Consider the following 15790-nt stretch of genomic DNA (forward strand, 5'->3'; position numbering starts at 1 on the left):
TTGTAAAGCTGAAAGTCATTCATTACAGAAGTAGAGCCTAGTTAAACTTCGCCTATCCAATTAGCCTAGACTGTAGTTTTTGATTTATGGTGATTGTGTGCTTGGAATGTATCAGTTATATCCCATGGCAACATATACTCTTAATTATTATTTCACTATGTTATATAGTTAAAAATTCATAATGTTGACTAGAGTGAAATATTATAAAAGCTTGAATTTTTTTCTGTAGGGTTTAGTCCTTTGAATTTGTTGCTTTATGGGACATCTTGTAATCAGTTTTTAATATTGTTTAACTTATTTAAAAACTTTATTGTGTTTTACTTATTCTTTATCTCTTTTTTTACATTTATGTATTGTGTATGGTGGGGTGTGCATAGGTTCTAGGTTGTCAGGCTTGGTAGCAAGTGCCCTTATCTGCTGAGCCATCTCACTGTGTGTGTGTGTGTGTGTGTGTGTGTGTGTGTGTGTGTGTGTGTGTGTGTTGGGGTAGGGGGAGATAAATCAGTGATAAAGCACTTGCCACAAAAACAAGAGGACTGGAGTTCACATTCCCGGCATCCATGTAATTACCAAGTGCTGTGGCAGCCCACCTGTGATCCAGGTGCACCAGAGGCACAGATGGGTTCTCTGCTGGCTAGCTAGACAAGCTGAATCTTCCGGCTCTAGGCTCAAGTGGTGGAGAGTGATAGAGTAATGCACCCCAAGTCAATCTCTGGCCTTCTGTGTACAAATTTACATACATGTAAATGGATACACAGGTGCAAACACATATGGGAGCACCCCAAGTGCGCGCGCGCGCGCACACACACACACACACACACACACACACACACACACACACACACACACACACACAACACCAATCAAACAAGCAAACATAGCATGGTACCTTTGCCTTGTCAAAAAACCATGGCAAACTATATGGAGTCTGTTTGTGGTATTCTACTGAGAGAGTCTGCCCAGGTAAGGAAATGGCAGGCTAGTGTGAGCACTTCCTTGCTACTTTGCCCAAGGCATTAGCCATTGACCTTATCAGTGTGATGAATTTTGCTTGGCATTTGTGGCTTTTCAGAAGTCACTGTAATGTGAAACATTTCAGCTTCTTAAAGCACATTAAGGGCATACTTTTTTGTGATTCAGAATATTAAATAGTCTACAGCTTTTTTCTTCTCTTGCACTGTTGCTGTGACTATAGAAGATGCTGTACCATGTATTTAAGTTCATTTGATAATGCATAGGTCATCTTGTAACACCATGGAACTGGGCGCCTTTTGTCTGCTTTACCTGTAATTTGTCTTAGGTTTACTTCAAACAGGGAGGTTAATTGATGTCTTCAAAACAGAGAACTGAAAAAAACCCCAGGCTTTGTGCTCTAATTTAGTGCTTGCAATCCTTGTTCTTTGCACTGAGAAGCAGTGTGTCTGTACAGCAGACAATAATTAGGGTGGGACTTGTTAGTTACAGTGTGGAGATTCACACACATACATGCCTGGTTGTTGCTATGTGGCATGGTCATGTAAATATTTATGTCATTGTTTTAAAAGTCCATGAAATTATATATTTTTTCCTGGGTTTTATTCCTATGTTTCCCCTGTAATATATTAAGTAGACTTCATGTTACAATACCAGATTCTCTATCATACTGTACAGTGCATAGTAGATATGTGTTTTTCAAAGTATTGTTATGGGATGGGGATGGTTAAGTAGTTACACATGCAAGCATTAGGACTGAATTTAGATCTCCGTAACCCCCATGAAGCTAGATGTTGAAGCAGGTCTGTAATCCAAGAGCCCCTCGGGCAAAAGGGAGGCAGCTCTAGAAACTCCCAAATGCTCTGGGCAGCTTTCCTGGGGCACACATCAGTAGGTAACAAAGAGATGTTCCAAACAAGCAGAAGGCAAGGACACACCTGAGGTTGTCCTCTGACCTCCACACACATGCTGTGGCACACATATCTTCACCAACAAATGATGCATGGTGGTTGTTTTCTTTTAAGGTGGCTGTAATTAAAAATGGTCTTTTTCTTCCTTCCTTTTCCCTCCCTATCTTCTTTCTTAATGTTGTTTCAATTCTCAAAATTCCTGTGGAGGCCATATGGTAGCTCAATTAATTTAACTTTGGGTGACATTTAATCATCCTCTCATATGCTCATAATTAATTTGTTTGGAGTCCATTGAAGAAATTCCCAGTCAGGTGCCTTCTTTATGCTACTGGCTTCTATCTACAGTTAAAGTTTGTTCATTCACTTTATTATTTATTTATTTCAGAGAAAAGGAAGCCAACTTCCATTATCATTTTATAAAGTAGCCTTTGTAATTGTTTTTAAATTTTATGGGATCTACTTTTAATTCCTTTTGTTCAAACTTGTAAGGCTTGTTTCTATCCAGTTTGAGCCCCAGTTAGACTTTAGCAATAAGCAGGGTAAAGCACCTTTATGCTGGCCATGGAGATGGATTTGCTCAGTTTGTGCAAAGTATCTATTAATTTAGCATTGTTGGCTTAGTTGCAGAAGACCATGGCCGACTGAACTATTATTAATTTAAATTAACCCCATAATATGTTGTTTCTGCACATAGAAACTATCATAGTTGATCAGTAAAGCTAAACTTTTTTTTTCTTTTTTTATTAAATTATTAATATTTTCACATATACTTTCCCTCTCCCTCTCCCTCCCCCCACCCCCATTCCTTCTCCCCCACCTCCAACCTACCCCCCACCCCATCCACCCGCCACTCCCCAGGCAGGGTAGGGCCCCCAACCAGGGTTCCACCAAGTCCACCAAATCTTCCTGTGCTGGGCCTAGGCCCCTCCCCATGTGTTCAGAGACAGAGCGAATCCCTTCAAGTGGGATGGGCTCTCGAAGTCCCTCCCACCCACCAGGGCAAAACGCCAGTCCACCTCCCTCTGGAGTCATTCATGATTTCTAGTTTCCTTGGGGTAGAGGATTATAGGCTGGTAAACCTTTGCTCTATGTCTAAAAATCCCAGGAGTGCAGGGGCCTCCCCATTGGCATCCATGATCAGGGGGCTGGATTAGTCCTGTACTGTCCTCCCAAAGAGCATCTGGGGTCGATATGCTTTCCCTTTTTCAGGCCAACTGTTTCTGTGGGTTTCTCCAACCAGGTACAGACCCCTTCGTTCTTCATTCCTCCCTCTCTTCAACTGAGTTCCAGATTTCAGCTCAGTGTATTTCTGTGGATGTCTGTCTCTGCTCTCATCAGCCACTGGATGAGGACTCTAGAATAGCATAGAGAGTATTCATCAATCTCATTCTAGGGGAAGGGTTTCTAGGCCAACTTCTCCTCCACTGCCCAGACTGTCAGATCGTGTCATCCTTATAGGTCTCTGGAGATCTTCCTAGTTCCAGATCTCTTCTCGGACCTATAGTGACTCCCTCTGATATGGTATCTCTCATCCTGCTCTCTCTCCTCTATTCTTCCCCCAACTCAATATATCTGCTCCTCCATTTCTTCTCCTCTACTCTTCATCTTGTGCTCTTATTGTGGCAGCACCCACTTCCCTACCCTCATGCTCTCAATTAGCTCGGGAGTTCATGCCATTTCCCATTCCTGGGGTCCATTTATCCCTTAGAGTCATTCATGATTTCTAGTTTCCTTGGGGTAGAGGATTATAGGCTGGTAAACCTTTGCTCTATGTCTAAAAATCATATATGAGTGAGTACATACCATGTTTGTCTTTTTGTGATTGGGTTACCTCACTCAGGATGGTTTCTTCTAGTTCCATCCATTTGCCTGCGAATTTCAAGATTCCATTGCTTTTTTCTGCTGAGTAGTACTCCATTGTATAAATGTACCACATTTTCTCTTTCCATTCTTCAGTTGAGGGGCATCTAGGTTGTTTCCAGGTTCTGGCTATTACAAACAATGCTGCTATGAACATGGTTGAACATATGTCCTTGTTGTATGGACAAGCAGTATTTGGGTATATACCCAAGAGAGGAATGGCTGGATCTTGAGGTAGATTGATTCCCATTTTTCTGAGCAACCGCCATACTGATTTCCAAAGTGGTCTTACAAGTTCACACTCCCACCAGCAATGGAGGAGTGTTCCTTCTTCTCCACAACCTCTCCAGCATAGGTTGTCATTGGTATTTTTGATTTTAGCCATTCTGACAGGTGTGAGGTGGTATCTCAGAGTTGTTTTGAGTTGCATTTCTCTGATGGCCAAGGATTTTGAACACTTTCTTAAGTGTCTTTCAGCCATTTCAGATTCCTCTGTTGAAAAATCTCTGTTTAGTTCTGCACCCCACTTTTTAATTTCATTGTATGGTGTTTTGGTGGCTAGCTTCTTGAGCTCCTTGTATATTTTGGAAATCAGACCTCTGTCAGATGTGGGGCTGGTGAAGATTTTTTCCCATTCTGTGGGTGGTCGTTTTGTCTTACTGACTGTGTCCTTTGCCTTACAGAAGCTTCTCAGTTTCAAGAGGTCCCATTTATTAATTGCAGACCTCAGTGTCTGTGCTTCTGGCGTGATGTTCAGGAATCGTTCTCCTGTGCCAATTTGTTCAAGGGTTGTTCCCACTTTCTCTTCTAAAAGATTCAGTGTGGCTGGGTTTATGGAGAGATCTTTGATCCATTTGCACTTAAGTTTCGTGCATGGTGACAAGTATGGATCTATCTGCAATTTTCTGCATGTTCGAATCCAATTGTGCCAGCACCATTTGTTGAAGATGCTATCTTTTTTCCATTGTATGGATTTAGCACCTTTGTCAAAAATAAGGTGTTCGTAGGTGCGTGGGTTAATATCTGGGTCTTCAATTCGATTCCATTGGTCTATCTGTCTATTCTTGTGCCAATACCAAGCTGTTTTCAGAACTATGGCTCTATAGTAGACCTTGAAGTCAGGGATGGTGATGCCTCCAGAGGATCTTTTATTGTAAAGAGTTGTTTTGGCTATCCTAGGTTTTTTATTTTTCCATATAAAGTTGAGTATTGTTCTTTCAATGTCTGTGAAAAACTGTGTTGGGATTTTGATGGGGATTGCATTAAATCTGTAGATTGCTTTTGGTAGAATTGCCATTTTTACTATGTTAATTCTGCCTATCCAAGAGCACGGGAGATCTTTCCACTTTCTGGTATCTTCTTTAATTTCTTTCTTTAAAGTCTCAAAGTTCTTATTGTACAGGTCTTTCACTTTTTTGGTTAGTGTTACCCCCAGATATTTAATGTTGCTTGTGGATATTGTGAAAGGTGATGTTTCCATGATTTCTTTCTCATTGAGTTTATCATCTGTATACAGTAGGGCTACAGATTTATTTAAGTTAATTTTGTATCCTGCTACCTTGCTGAAGGTGTTTATCAGCTGTAGGAGTTTCCTGGTAGAGTTTTTCGGGTCACTTATGTAGACTATCATGTCATCTGCAAATAGTGAAAGTTTGACTTCGTCCTTTCCAATTTGTATCCCTTTGATATCCTGATCTTGTCTTATTGCTCTAGCTAGAACTTCAAGAACAATATTGAAGAGATATGGAGAGAGTGGACATCCTTGTCTTGTTCCTGATTTTAGAGGAAATGCTTTGAGTTTCTCTCCATTTAGTTTGATGTTGGCTATTGGTTTGGTGTATATCGCATTTATCATGTTTAGATATGTTCCTGTTATTCCTGTTCTCTCCAAGATCTTTATCATGAAGGGATGTTGGATTTTGTCAAAGGCCTTTTCAGCATCTAGTGAGATGATCATGTGGTTTTTCTTTTTCAGTTTGTTTATATGGTGGATTACATTGATGGTTTTTCGTATATTGAACCATCCTTGCATCCCTGGGATGAAGCCCACTTGATCGTGGTGGATGATTTTTCTGATATGTTCTTGGATTCGATTAGCCAATATTTTATTGAGTATTTTAGCATCAATGTTCATGAGAGATATTGGTCTGTAGTTCTCTTTCTTATTCTTATCTTTGTGTGGCTTGGGTATCAAAGTGATTGTAGCCTCATAGAAGGAGTTTGGCAATATCCCATCTGCTTCTATTGTGCGGAACAGTTTGAGGAGTATTGGTATCAGCTCTTGTTTGAATTTCTGGTAGAATTCTGCAGTGAAGCCATCTGGTCCTGGGCTTTTTTTGGTTGGGAGGCTTTTGATGACTGCTTCTATTTCATTAGGGGTTATGGGTCGATTTAAATTGTTTATCTGATCTTGATTTAATTTTGGTAAGTGATATTTATCCAGGAAACTGTCCATTTCCATTAGATTTTCGAATTTTGTGGAGTACAGATTTTCAAAGTATGACCTAAAGATTCTCTGGATTTCCACAGTGTCCGTTGTTATATCCCCCTTTTCGTTTCTGATTTTGTTAATTAGTGTGCTCTCTCTCTGCCTTTTGGTTAGTTTGGCTAGAGGTTTGTCTATCTTGTTGATCTTCTCAAAGAACCAACTCTTTGTTTCATTGATTCTTTGTAATGTTTTCCTAGTTTCTACTTTATTGATTTCAGCTCTCAGGTTGATTATTTCCTGGCGTCTACTCCTCCTTGGTGAGTTTGCTTCTTTTTGCTCTAGTGTTTTCAGTTGTTCTGTCAGTTCTCTAATGTGACTTTTTTCTAGTTTCTTCATGTGGGCACTTAGTGCTATGAACTTCCCTCTTAGGACTGCTTTCAGAGTGTCCCATAAATTTGGGTATGTTGTGTCTGCATTTTCATTAGAATCTAGGAAGTCTTTAATTTGTTTTTTTATTTCTTCCTCAACCCAGGAATGGTGCAATTGGGTGTTATTCATTTTCCAAAAGTTTGCAGGTTTCCTGCCATTTGTATTGTTGCTGAATTCTAGCTTTAATGCATGGTGGTCTGATAAGATACAGGGGGTTATTTCAATTCTTTTGTAATTGTGGAGGTTTGCTTTGTTGCCTACTATGTGGTCAATTTTGGAGAAGGTGCCATGTGGTGCTGAGAAGAAGGTATATTCTTTTGAGTTTGGATGGAATGCTCTATAGATATCCGTTAACCCCAGTTGGGCCATGACTTCTTTCAGATCCTCTGTTTCTTTGTTAAGTTTTTGTCTGGTGGTCCTGTCTAGTGGTGTAAGGGGGGTGTTGAAGTCTCCTACTATAAGTGTGTGTGGTTTTATGTGTGGTTTGAGCTTTAGTAATGTTTCTTTCACAAATGTGGGTGCCTTCGTATTTGGAGCATAGATGTTCAGGATTGAGATTTCATCTTGATGGACTTTTCCTGTGATGAGTATGAAATGCCCTTCTTCATCTCTTTTGATTGATTTTAGTTTAAAGTCCATTTTGTTAGATATTAGGATTGCTACACCTGCTTGTTTCTTGAGGCCATTTGATTGGAAAATCTTTTCCCATCCTTTTACTCTGAGGTATCGCCTGTCTTTGAAGTTGAGGTGTGTTTCTTGTAAACAGCAGAAAGATGGATTCTGTCTTCGTATCCATTCTGTTAGCCTATATCTTTTTACGGGTAAGTTAAGGCCATTGACATTTAGGGATATTAATGTCCATTGTTCGTTGGTTCTTGTTTGGTTTGGATTTATTGTTGGTGGTGTCATTGTGTGTGGATTTTGCTCTCCTGCTTCTTTTTGTGTTTGGCAATATTAGATTATCTATTGCCTGTGTTTTTGTGCATGTAGTTATGTTCCTTGAGTTGGAGTTTTCCTTCCAGAACCTTCTGTAGTGCTGGATTTGTGGATATGTATTGTTTAAATCTGTTTTTGTCATGGAAAATCTTGTTTTCTCCATCTATAGTGATTGAAAGTTTTGCTGGGTACAGTAGTCTGGGTTGACATCCATGCTCCCTTAGTGCTTGTAGTGTATCTATCCAAGACCTTCTGGCTTTCATAGTTTCCATTGAGAAGTCGGGTGTGATTCTGATTGGTTTGCCTTTATATGTTACTTGGCCTTTTTCCTTTGCAGCTCTTAATATTTTTTCTTTATTCTGTAGATTTGGAGTTTTGATTATTATGTGTCGGGGGGACTTCTTTTTGTGGTCCAGTCTGTTTGGTGTCCTATAAGCTTCTTGTACTTTCATAGGCATATCTTTCTGTAGGTTGGGGAAGTTTTCTTCTATGATTTTGTTGAATATGTTTTCTGTACCTTTGAGCAGTGTTTCTTCACCTTCTTCTACACCTATTATTCTTAGGTTTGGTCTTTTCACGGTGTCCCATATTTCCTGTATATTTTGTGTTAGGGATTTGTTGGTCTTGAGGTTTTCTTTGGTTGATGAATGTATATCCTCTAGCGAGTCTTCAATAGCTGAGATTCTCTCTTCTGTCTCTTGAATTCTATTAGTTATACTCACATCTTTAGATCCTGATCGTTTATCCAACCTTTCCATTTCCAGCATCGCTTCATTCTGTGTTTTCTTTAATGTGTCTAATTCAGCTTTCATGTTTTGAACTGTTTCAAGAGCTTCCTTCACTTGTTTGGTTGTTTTATCTTGGGTTTCTTTAGCTTCTTTAAGAGATTTGTTTATTTCTTGAATATTTTGGTTTGTCTTTTCCTCCATATCGTGTAATTTTTTGCTTACTTTTTCTTCTATTTCTTTAAGGGATTTTCTTGTTTCCTCTTTGAAGGTCTCTATCATCTTGCTCAGATAATTTTTGAGGTCCATCTCTTCTTCATGCACTGTGTTGGGCTTTTCAGATCTTGCTGGAGTGGAGTCCCTAGATTCTGGTGGTGTCATATTGGTCTTTCTGTTGTTGAGCGGGTTCTTATTCTGTCTTCTTCCCATATCTTTTTCCAGTGAGTGCAGGTAGGATCTCTCTATCTCCTCTTGTTACTCTGTAGTGTGTGTGGGCCAGGAATTCAATGTCCGAAGCTCTGGATGGTTTTGCCTCTCCTCGTAGCCTCCTCACTCTGATGGCGTTAGGCCTCTTGGTGGATCGGTCGCCGGGAATGGAATGAAGAGTGGCCTGTACCCAGATTCGGGGAGCTCCTCCCTGCCTGGACGTGTCTGTTTCAAGCAGGGACGAGCCTGGAGGGATCTGGGTGGATGGCGCTTAGGACAAGAATTGGGTAAAAGCAGGGGGTGGCTCACCTGGTCTGCGGTGAGTCCACGGAAAGGGAAGGAAGAGTGTCCTGAACCAAGCCAGATTCAGGAAGCTCCACCCTGCCTGGGCGTGTCTGTTTCAAGCAGGGACGAGCCTGGAGGGATCTGGGTGGGTGGCGCTTAGGACAAGAATTGGGTAAAAGCAGGGGGTGGCTCACCTGGTCTGCGGTGAGTCCACGGAAAGGGAAGGAAGAGTGTCCTGAACCAAGCCAGATTCAGGAAGCTCCACCCTGCCTGGGCGTGTCTGTTTCAAGCAGGGACAAGCCTGGAGGGATCTGGGTGGATGGCGCTTAGGACAAGAATTGGGTAAAAGCAGGGGGTGGCTCACCTGGTCTGCGGTGAGTCCACGGAAAGGGCAAGCTAAACTTTTTTATCAAAAGGTATTCCTATCCCAAAATACCTCACATTTTGTGCAATTGAAAATAGAAGCCTTTTCAATAGTATCTATTTTAATTTCAGGTTGTTCTAGATGTTGGGTGTGGAACTGGAATTCTCTCGATGTTTGCTGCCAAAGCCGGGGCAAAGAAAGTGATTGCAGTTGACCAATCTGAAATCCTCTACCAGGCTATGGATATCATAAGGTAGGTGTATATGTAACACTCAATTTATAATTAATTTTGAAATTGAGAATGTAAACACTTCCTAATTTTTACTAAATGTCTAGTAAAAGATAGTCAACATATTTGTCTTTTTGTAAAAATCCACCAGCACAGTAAAATCTTAAGTTGTGTTGAGCTAGGCATGCTGGGGCTACATGCGGAGTCTTCCTGATAGTTGTTATTATGGAATTGTTTTTATTCTGTTTGACACAGAGTATACTGATTATAGTAGAAAACCAGGAACTATCATAGGATATTAACACAAGACTTCCCAGAGCAAATCTGTCAGTGATACTTTCTTCAGCACATAGCAGTTACATTAAAGACTGAGCTTGCGTTTTTATTCTCTGACATCAGCATATTCCTCCTTTATACTAAGTAAATTCTGGAATGGCTGGAAGTGAGCTGAAGTTGTGGCTGTGTATATACCATTCTGTAGTTTTGTAAGGGTTTTTATTTCTCATTTGTATGATGCACAGTTAAGTATGTCACTGTCTAGGGGTTCTGTAGCAGGTATCTCAATCGCTTGTGCAAACAAACATGAGAGGCACCATCCCAAGGAAAAACTATTTTAGAAAAATTAACAAAAATTCATTGTTGGTTGGAAGACACTTTTGCCAGGAGTTCCAGTGTATAAGATTGCTCCTTTATGCATTAGCTTGATTCTGCAAAACTAGACCACCAGTGCTTTCGATTGGATTTTGTATTTTATTGAAATGGAAAAGGGATTTAGAAACATGTTTGCACAAGATCATGTTCACATTTATTGTAACTGAACTTTAGAACTCAAGGGTATAGTGGTCAAGCTTAGAATCTTGCTTAAGAACTTTTTTTTTAGTTTTTTTTTTTTTAAATGGGTGTATGAGTATTTTGCTTGTATGTATGTATCTATGTGTACTGTGAACATGCCTGGTGCCTCCAGAAGCCAGAACAGGGCATTGAAGCATCTGGAACTGTAATTATGGACAGTTGTGAGCCTCCATGTGGGTGCTGAGAACTGAACCCATGTTCTCTGGAAGAGCAGCCAGTGCTCTTACCTGCTGAGCCATTGTTCTAGCCCTAATTTTTATGTACAAGTGCAGGTTTCAGTTCTGTGATGATCTCTGTTCTGCTGGAGAACTTAATTCAGCTCACTGTTTCAAAGATCATGGCCCATGGTCAGCTGGATTTGTGCTATTATGCTGGAGTTGAGTAGAATACTTTGGTAGAAAGGTCAGAGGAAAACTCACTTGATGGTGTGGGTCAGGAGAGACCCATGGAGCAGGGTCACTTTTTCAAAGTGTGAGCTATTTCTTCCAACTAGTCCCTGTTTCTTTGTTCCATGTCCCTGAGACATCATGAAGTGGACTTAAATTGGTGAAGGCTATGCCTTCATTACCCAAGCACTTCCCCAAAGCTCCACCAGCTGGCAACACAGCCTTGACACCACAGCAGGAAGAAATGTGTCTGTGATACACAGGAATAGTTATCTTTTAGTCTCTTTTCCTTTGTGGTCATCTCAGCACTTTGTCATGACCTGTCATTCATGGAGGGTGACAGTAGCATCTCAAGGAGCAAGCAGTAGATTTTAGAATGTGGTGCCCCTGCACTTGCATGTGTGTGGTGGGAGCTGAGGTAGGTAGACATCCAGGATGCGGAAGCAGCTTCCCACCACGGTTCTTAGTGCTGCATTTGTGGCAGGCCACTGCTTCTGGCTGCTTGCTGAAATGAATACCTTGTCACTCCATAGGGTTGTTTTTTGTTTTGTTTTGTTTTTTTGCAAGTGCGTGTGTGTGTGTGTGTGTGTGTGTGTGTGTGTGTGTGTGTGTGTGTGTGTGTGTGTGTGTGTGTTTCCAGATGGTTAGTTTCAGAGGCAATAGTGGTATCCTAATACTGATGCTTGTGTGTGTAGTCTTTATCTCAATATGCTAGGTTGCCTTGCTTAAGTTACATTGTGGACATTATTTTGCTAGCCTTATTGGTGCCACAGAGAAGAAAATAGGCATGTCTTGCAAAAATTTATATTTTTATTTCCTCGAAATGTCAGGTAGCTGTGTAGCCTAATCCACTGTTCCAGCCAAACATGACACATGGATCACTATACCCAACTGCAGGAGTTCTGAGTATGTTCTTGTGTATCACAGCCCTGTTCTGTTACTTATCCTGTTCATTTGTTTTTGTGGGAGAATTTAACATAACCTAATACACCATAACAGTAAATGGATCATCAGTCATGTATTTGAATCTTAGATTAACTCGGTTACTAATAACTCACTACCAGGGCTCAAACTGTACGTTCTCCCTCCTACTAATAAACTGCTAACATTTCTTTAGTTCTTTCTATTGAGTTTAGAGTGAGATGCATTTCAGTTACTTAATTTAAATTGGTGTGTTAAAGTTTAAGAATAGTTCGATCAGCTATTCTGAGGTTGCCTATATGAAAAATGTACTTATGATTTCAGAGGTGTTAGTACTGGCAAATAAAACTAAAACATGAAAGAGAAAGGAATTGTTTTCCTGCTATTGTTTTTAACTGTGCAAAGAGCAATCATTTCAGAAACATAAAGTTACATGAGGATAGCAAAGCTATTCAGCTGCCAGACAGTTACATATTGCACTCACTCTTAGATCTCTGCTGGATGTATTTTGCCTTTTCTCCGGTTTCTCCTCAACTCAGCTATGGATGGCTAGCTCATCATTCAGACTTTGACATAGCTGGAGAGTTTCATGGGAAAGCTGATCTATCTCATGTTCATAGTGCGGTACTTTCAGCCCCAGTGTGAAGTGGAAGGTGCATTCTTTCATGGTGCCTCTGTCTAATGTATTAAACAAGATCAGAAAAGCCTCGTGAGGTACATAACTCAGCGGCCAAGCATCTGCCTCGCATATGTGAGGCCTGGGCTTGACCCCAGCTCCACAAACAGTATAACCGAAGCCTGTTTTGACCTGCTGTGCTGTTTATATAAGTGCCCTCTAGACTCATCTTTTCATCCCTAACACTTGCAAAGCAAAATGATGGTGCACATTTAGCAACACTCTGAATAAACCTGACATAGTCTTCCTGAAATGCCAGCTCCTCTGGTTTGGCAGGGACATAAGGGGCTCCTGTGAACACCTGCCTAGTAAGTGAGTAGACTAATTTTCAGTACCTACGACATGACGTGTTCAAAGCCAGTTAAGTCGCCCTCCTAGGGCCTGGGAGCCTCCTTAGCTGCTTGAATCTGATGGTTGTTGGCTGCTGTTTTTATTGTGGTAGAGGTTGACTTATTGTATTGCAATTTGTGTGATTCCACAGCCATGTGCCGATGGATGGATGCACTGAGAGTGGGGAACTGAAGCAGTAGCCTTGTCCTGGGCCTGCTTCTGAGATGTGTATCTCCCTCCCCTTTTGTTTATCTACCAGGTAGTATTTGTTTTTGATGAATTATGTATCTGTGGTTAAGGAAATGGGTAGGTCTGGCTCTGGCGTCTGAGGGGTGGAGAAGGAGGCCTGGTCAGGGCACACCCACCACATGGACCTCTATATTCACTTTGGGGTTTGTGTTGTGAAGAATGGCTTTTACTCAGTCTGCTGTGCACTTGGGTGCTGGATCCTTCATGGGTTTGCCAATCTGATTTGTTTTTTTCTCTCCTACCAAATTACCAAACTCTTGTTTTCTGATGCCCTCTTATAAAACCTCTGCTTTTATTATTACATTTTAAATTGTCATTTTAATATGTTTGGGCAACAAAAGATGAAGAATTATATGGTTTGGCTCAGTGAATTGGAAGCTCAACAGTGCTACACCTATTAGTATTCTCACCTCCTGTCATTTACTTTCAGCTTTTGTTGACACACTGTGTTCTTTTCTGTGGATTTTAGGACCATCTGTCACCACCTTTAAATGTCACTCACTTGATTGTGAATCCCCCTGACACTCTGTGCTTTTTACTTGTGTGTTTTCTCTTGTTTCATAAAAAGTTAACCATGGGCCAGGCGGTGGGGGTTTACGCCTTTAATCCCAGCACTCGGGAGGCAGAGGCAGGCAGATCTCTGTGAGTTCAAGGCCAGCTTGGTTTACAAGAGCTAGTTCCAGGACAGGCTCCCAAGCCATAGAGAAACCCTGTCTCAAAAAACCAAAAAGAAAAAAAAAAAAGTTAACCATGTCTGTATATCTAAATCACTGGGCAAAAGTGGGTTGCAAGCTTAATTGTACACTACTTATTATATTTTTGGTTGTGAGCCTAGCTTTTAAAAACTGAGCCATCTCTCTATCCCTCACTGCTTATTCTAAAGATACATAAATGGTTCTTCATTGTCTTTAAGAAAATCTGGCTCTGTCAGCCACACCTTTCAACTCTTGGTGTGACCCCTGCCTCTTCCATATAGTACTCTACCAGGTCTTTTCTCTGGACCTCTCCCAGCCTCTCCACTGTGGAGATCCCATGCACCCTATGATGCTTACCATCCTCTTCTCCTTCTGACCTTCTCCATAAGCACATTGGTGCATGTCAGCTTTCTTGACACCCCTCCTTCAGTATCTTAACAAAGTAAATGACATTGCTGCTCTGAAGACAGGAAATAAATGGTGAGGGTTTTGTTCTAGTGCAATTTCCATGCTGAAACAAATCGATAATTTGGTGCTTATTGGATTAGTTGAGAGCTGCTTAAAGAGTTTTTTAATTTGTTTTTTATTACGGGGAGATATTCTCACAGATTGAAGCTTTACTGGTTTTATAGCAGATTTGCTAAAGAGATTCATTTAGAATGCTCTTAGGCTCAAAGTAAGACTGGGGTGCACTTGAGTTTCTGAGTTCAGTCTGTAGGTCTTTTCTGAATGGGGAAGTCATCTGGTGCTGAAAACCAAGGAGCAATCTAAACCCACAATCCTGGGAACAGTGGGACTTTGCCTCTTCTGTGTACCCTTGAATCATGTTCTCCTCTCTACATCCGTATCTGAGCAGGTGCTTGCTGATTCCGGCAGCATTGTAAGTTGTAGCAATATCGTAAATGGCCCGAAAAGACAGCTGTTCACAGGGCAGATCTTGTCTCCACACAGCCATCCTGAGCTATGTCTACATGGGTGGGTGGCTAGGTGTGGGCTGCTCCTTTAAGAAGTCTTTATAGCTATGTTATAGAAAATAGTAAGCAGCTATAGTATTTTCTAAATATCCCTTGAGAAATTCAAAACTAAGCATTTTTCATGAAATACAACATAGATATAAACAAATACAGAAGTATAAGTGAGCAGTAAAATACATAAGTATTCATAAATCACAGAGGAAAATAAACATATAATAACCATCACCCTGGATGAGAGCCTAACTATCATCTCCTCTTCCAAATCCGTCTACCTTATCTTCTGCGCTTCCCCAGTCAGACAGGCTTCCATGACTGCTCTGCTGCAGATGTCTTACACATGTGTCCTCACGAGTGTCTGGGGGATATAAACCTACAAGAGTCATCAGGATAGATCCACCTGCTGACTTCTGGGCACTGCTTTGGCATCAGTCATACCTAACTGTTCTCACTTGAAGTGTCTGCAGGGTTTCTTAAGAAGTCTTTGTAAGGGCCTATGTAATACCCCTTGACCCCCACCCCCTCTTTTATGTTTGTTTTTCAAGACAAGGTTTCTCTTTAGCCTTGGCTATCTTGAAACTTGCTCTGTAGACCAGGCTGGCTTTGAACTAGAGATCTGCCTGCTGGGACTAAAGGTGTGCACTGCCACTGCCCAACAATACCACTGTTCCTTTTTTTTTTTTTTTTTTTTTTTTTTTTTTTTTTTTTGATTGTTGGGTTTTTCAGAAATCATCTAAACAGCCCCTTTTGGTGATCTATTTTTTTTTTCTTTGCCCATCCTTTCTTCCATAGAATTTTTTAAAAAGATAGCCATGATATTACAGACTGAATTTAAAGGTATGTGAACAGGGGCCCCCCAGAGAACCTAATTCATGAGTAGAAAGCCCTCTTACGTCACACTTACCCATAGGCTACTTATTGAAAGAAGGCAGGCTAGGAAGCATGTGTTCCACATCATTTCCTTAGTATGAGTCTGCAGACTAAAAATCTTTTAAGTGGTAAAAGAAAGAAAACTACTAGGAGTTCAAGGTCAGGCTCTCTTATATAGTGAGTTCGAGAGATGGCCTTTTTAATTCTGTCATCTTAAATTGCAGGAAAGGGGAATTGAAAAAAAATTATATGTTTGTCATCAAGCATGAGTACTT

The 15790-nt window shown here is 40.8% G+C and overlaps 1 protein-coding gene across 1 annotated transcript in view; it reads left to right on the top strand.

Moving 5' to 3' along the window:
• The window catches only part of Prmt3 (protein arginine methyltransferase 3), an 80444-nt gene that overhangs the window by 12863 nt on the left and 51791 nt on the right, over positions 1 to 15790 (top strand). Inside the window, exon 9 of the mRNA XM_027410503.2 lies at positions 9468 to 9589. Coding sequence (XP_027266304.1) covers positions 9468 to 9589 — 122 coding nt within the window. The remainder of the gene's footprint in view (positions 1 to 9467; positions 9590 to 15790) is intronic.

Source organism: Cricetulus griseus, chromosome 3 (genome assembly GCF_003668045.3).
Source record: "Cricetulus griseus strain 17A/GY chromosome 3, alternate assembly CriGri-PICRH-1.0, whole genome shotgun sequence".
Taxonomy (NCBI): Eukaryota; Metazoa; Chordata; class Mammalia; order Rodentia; family Cricetidae; genus Cricetulus; species Cricetulus griseus.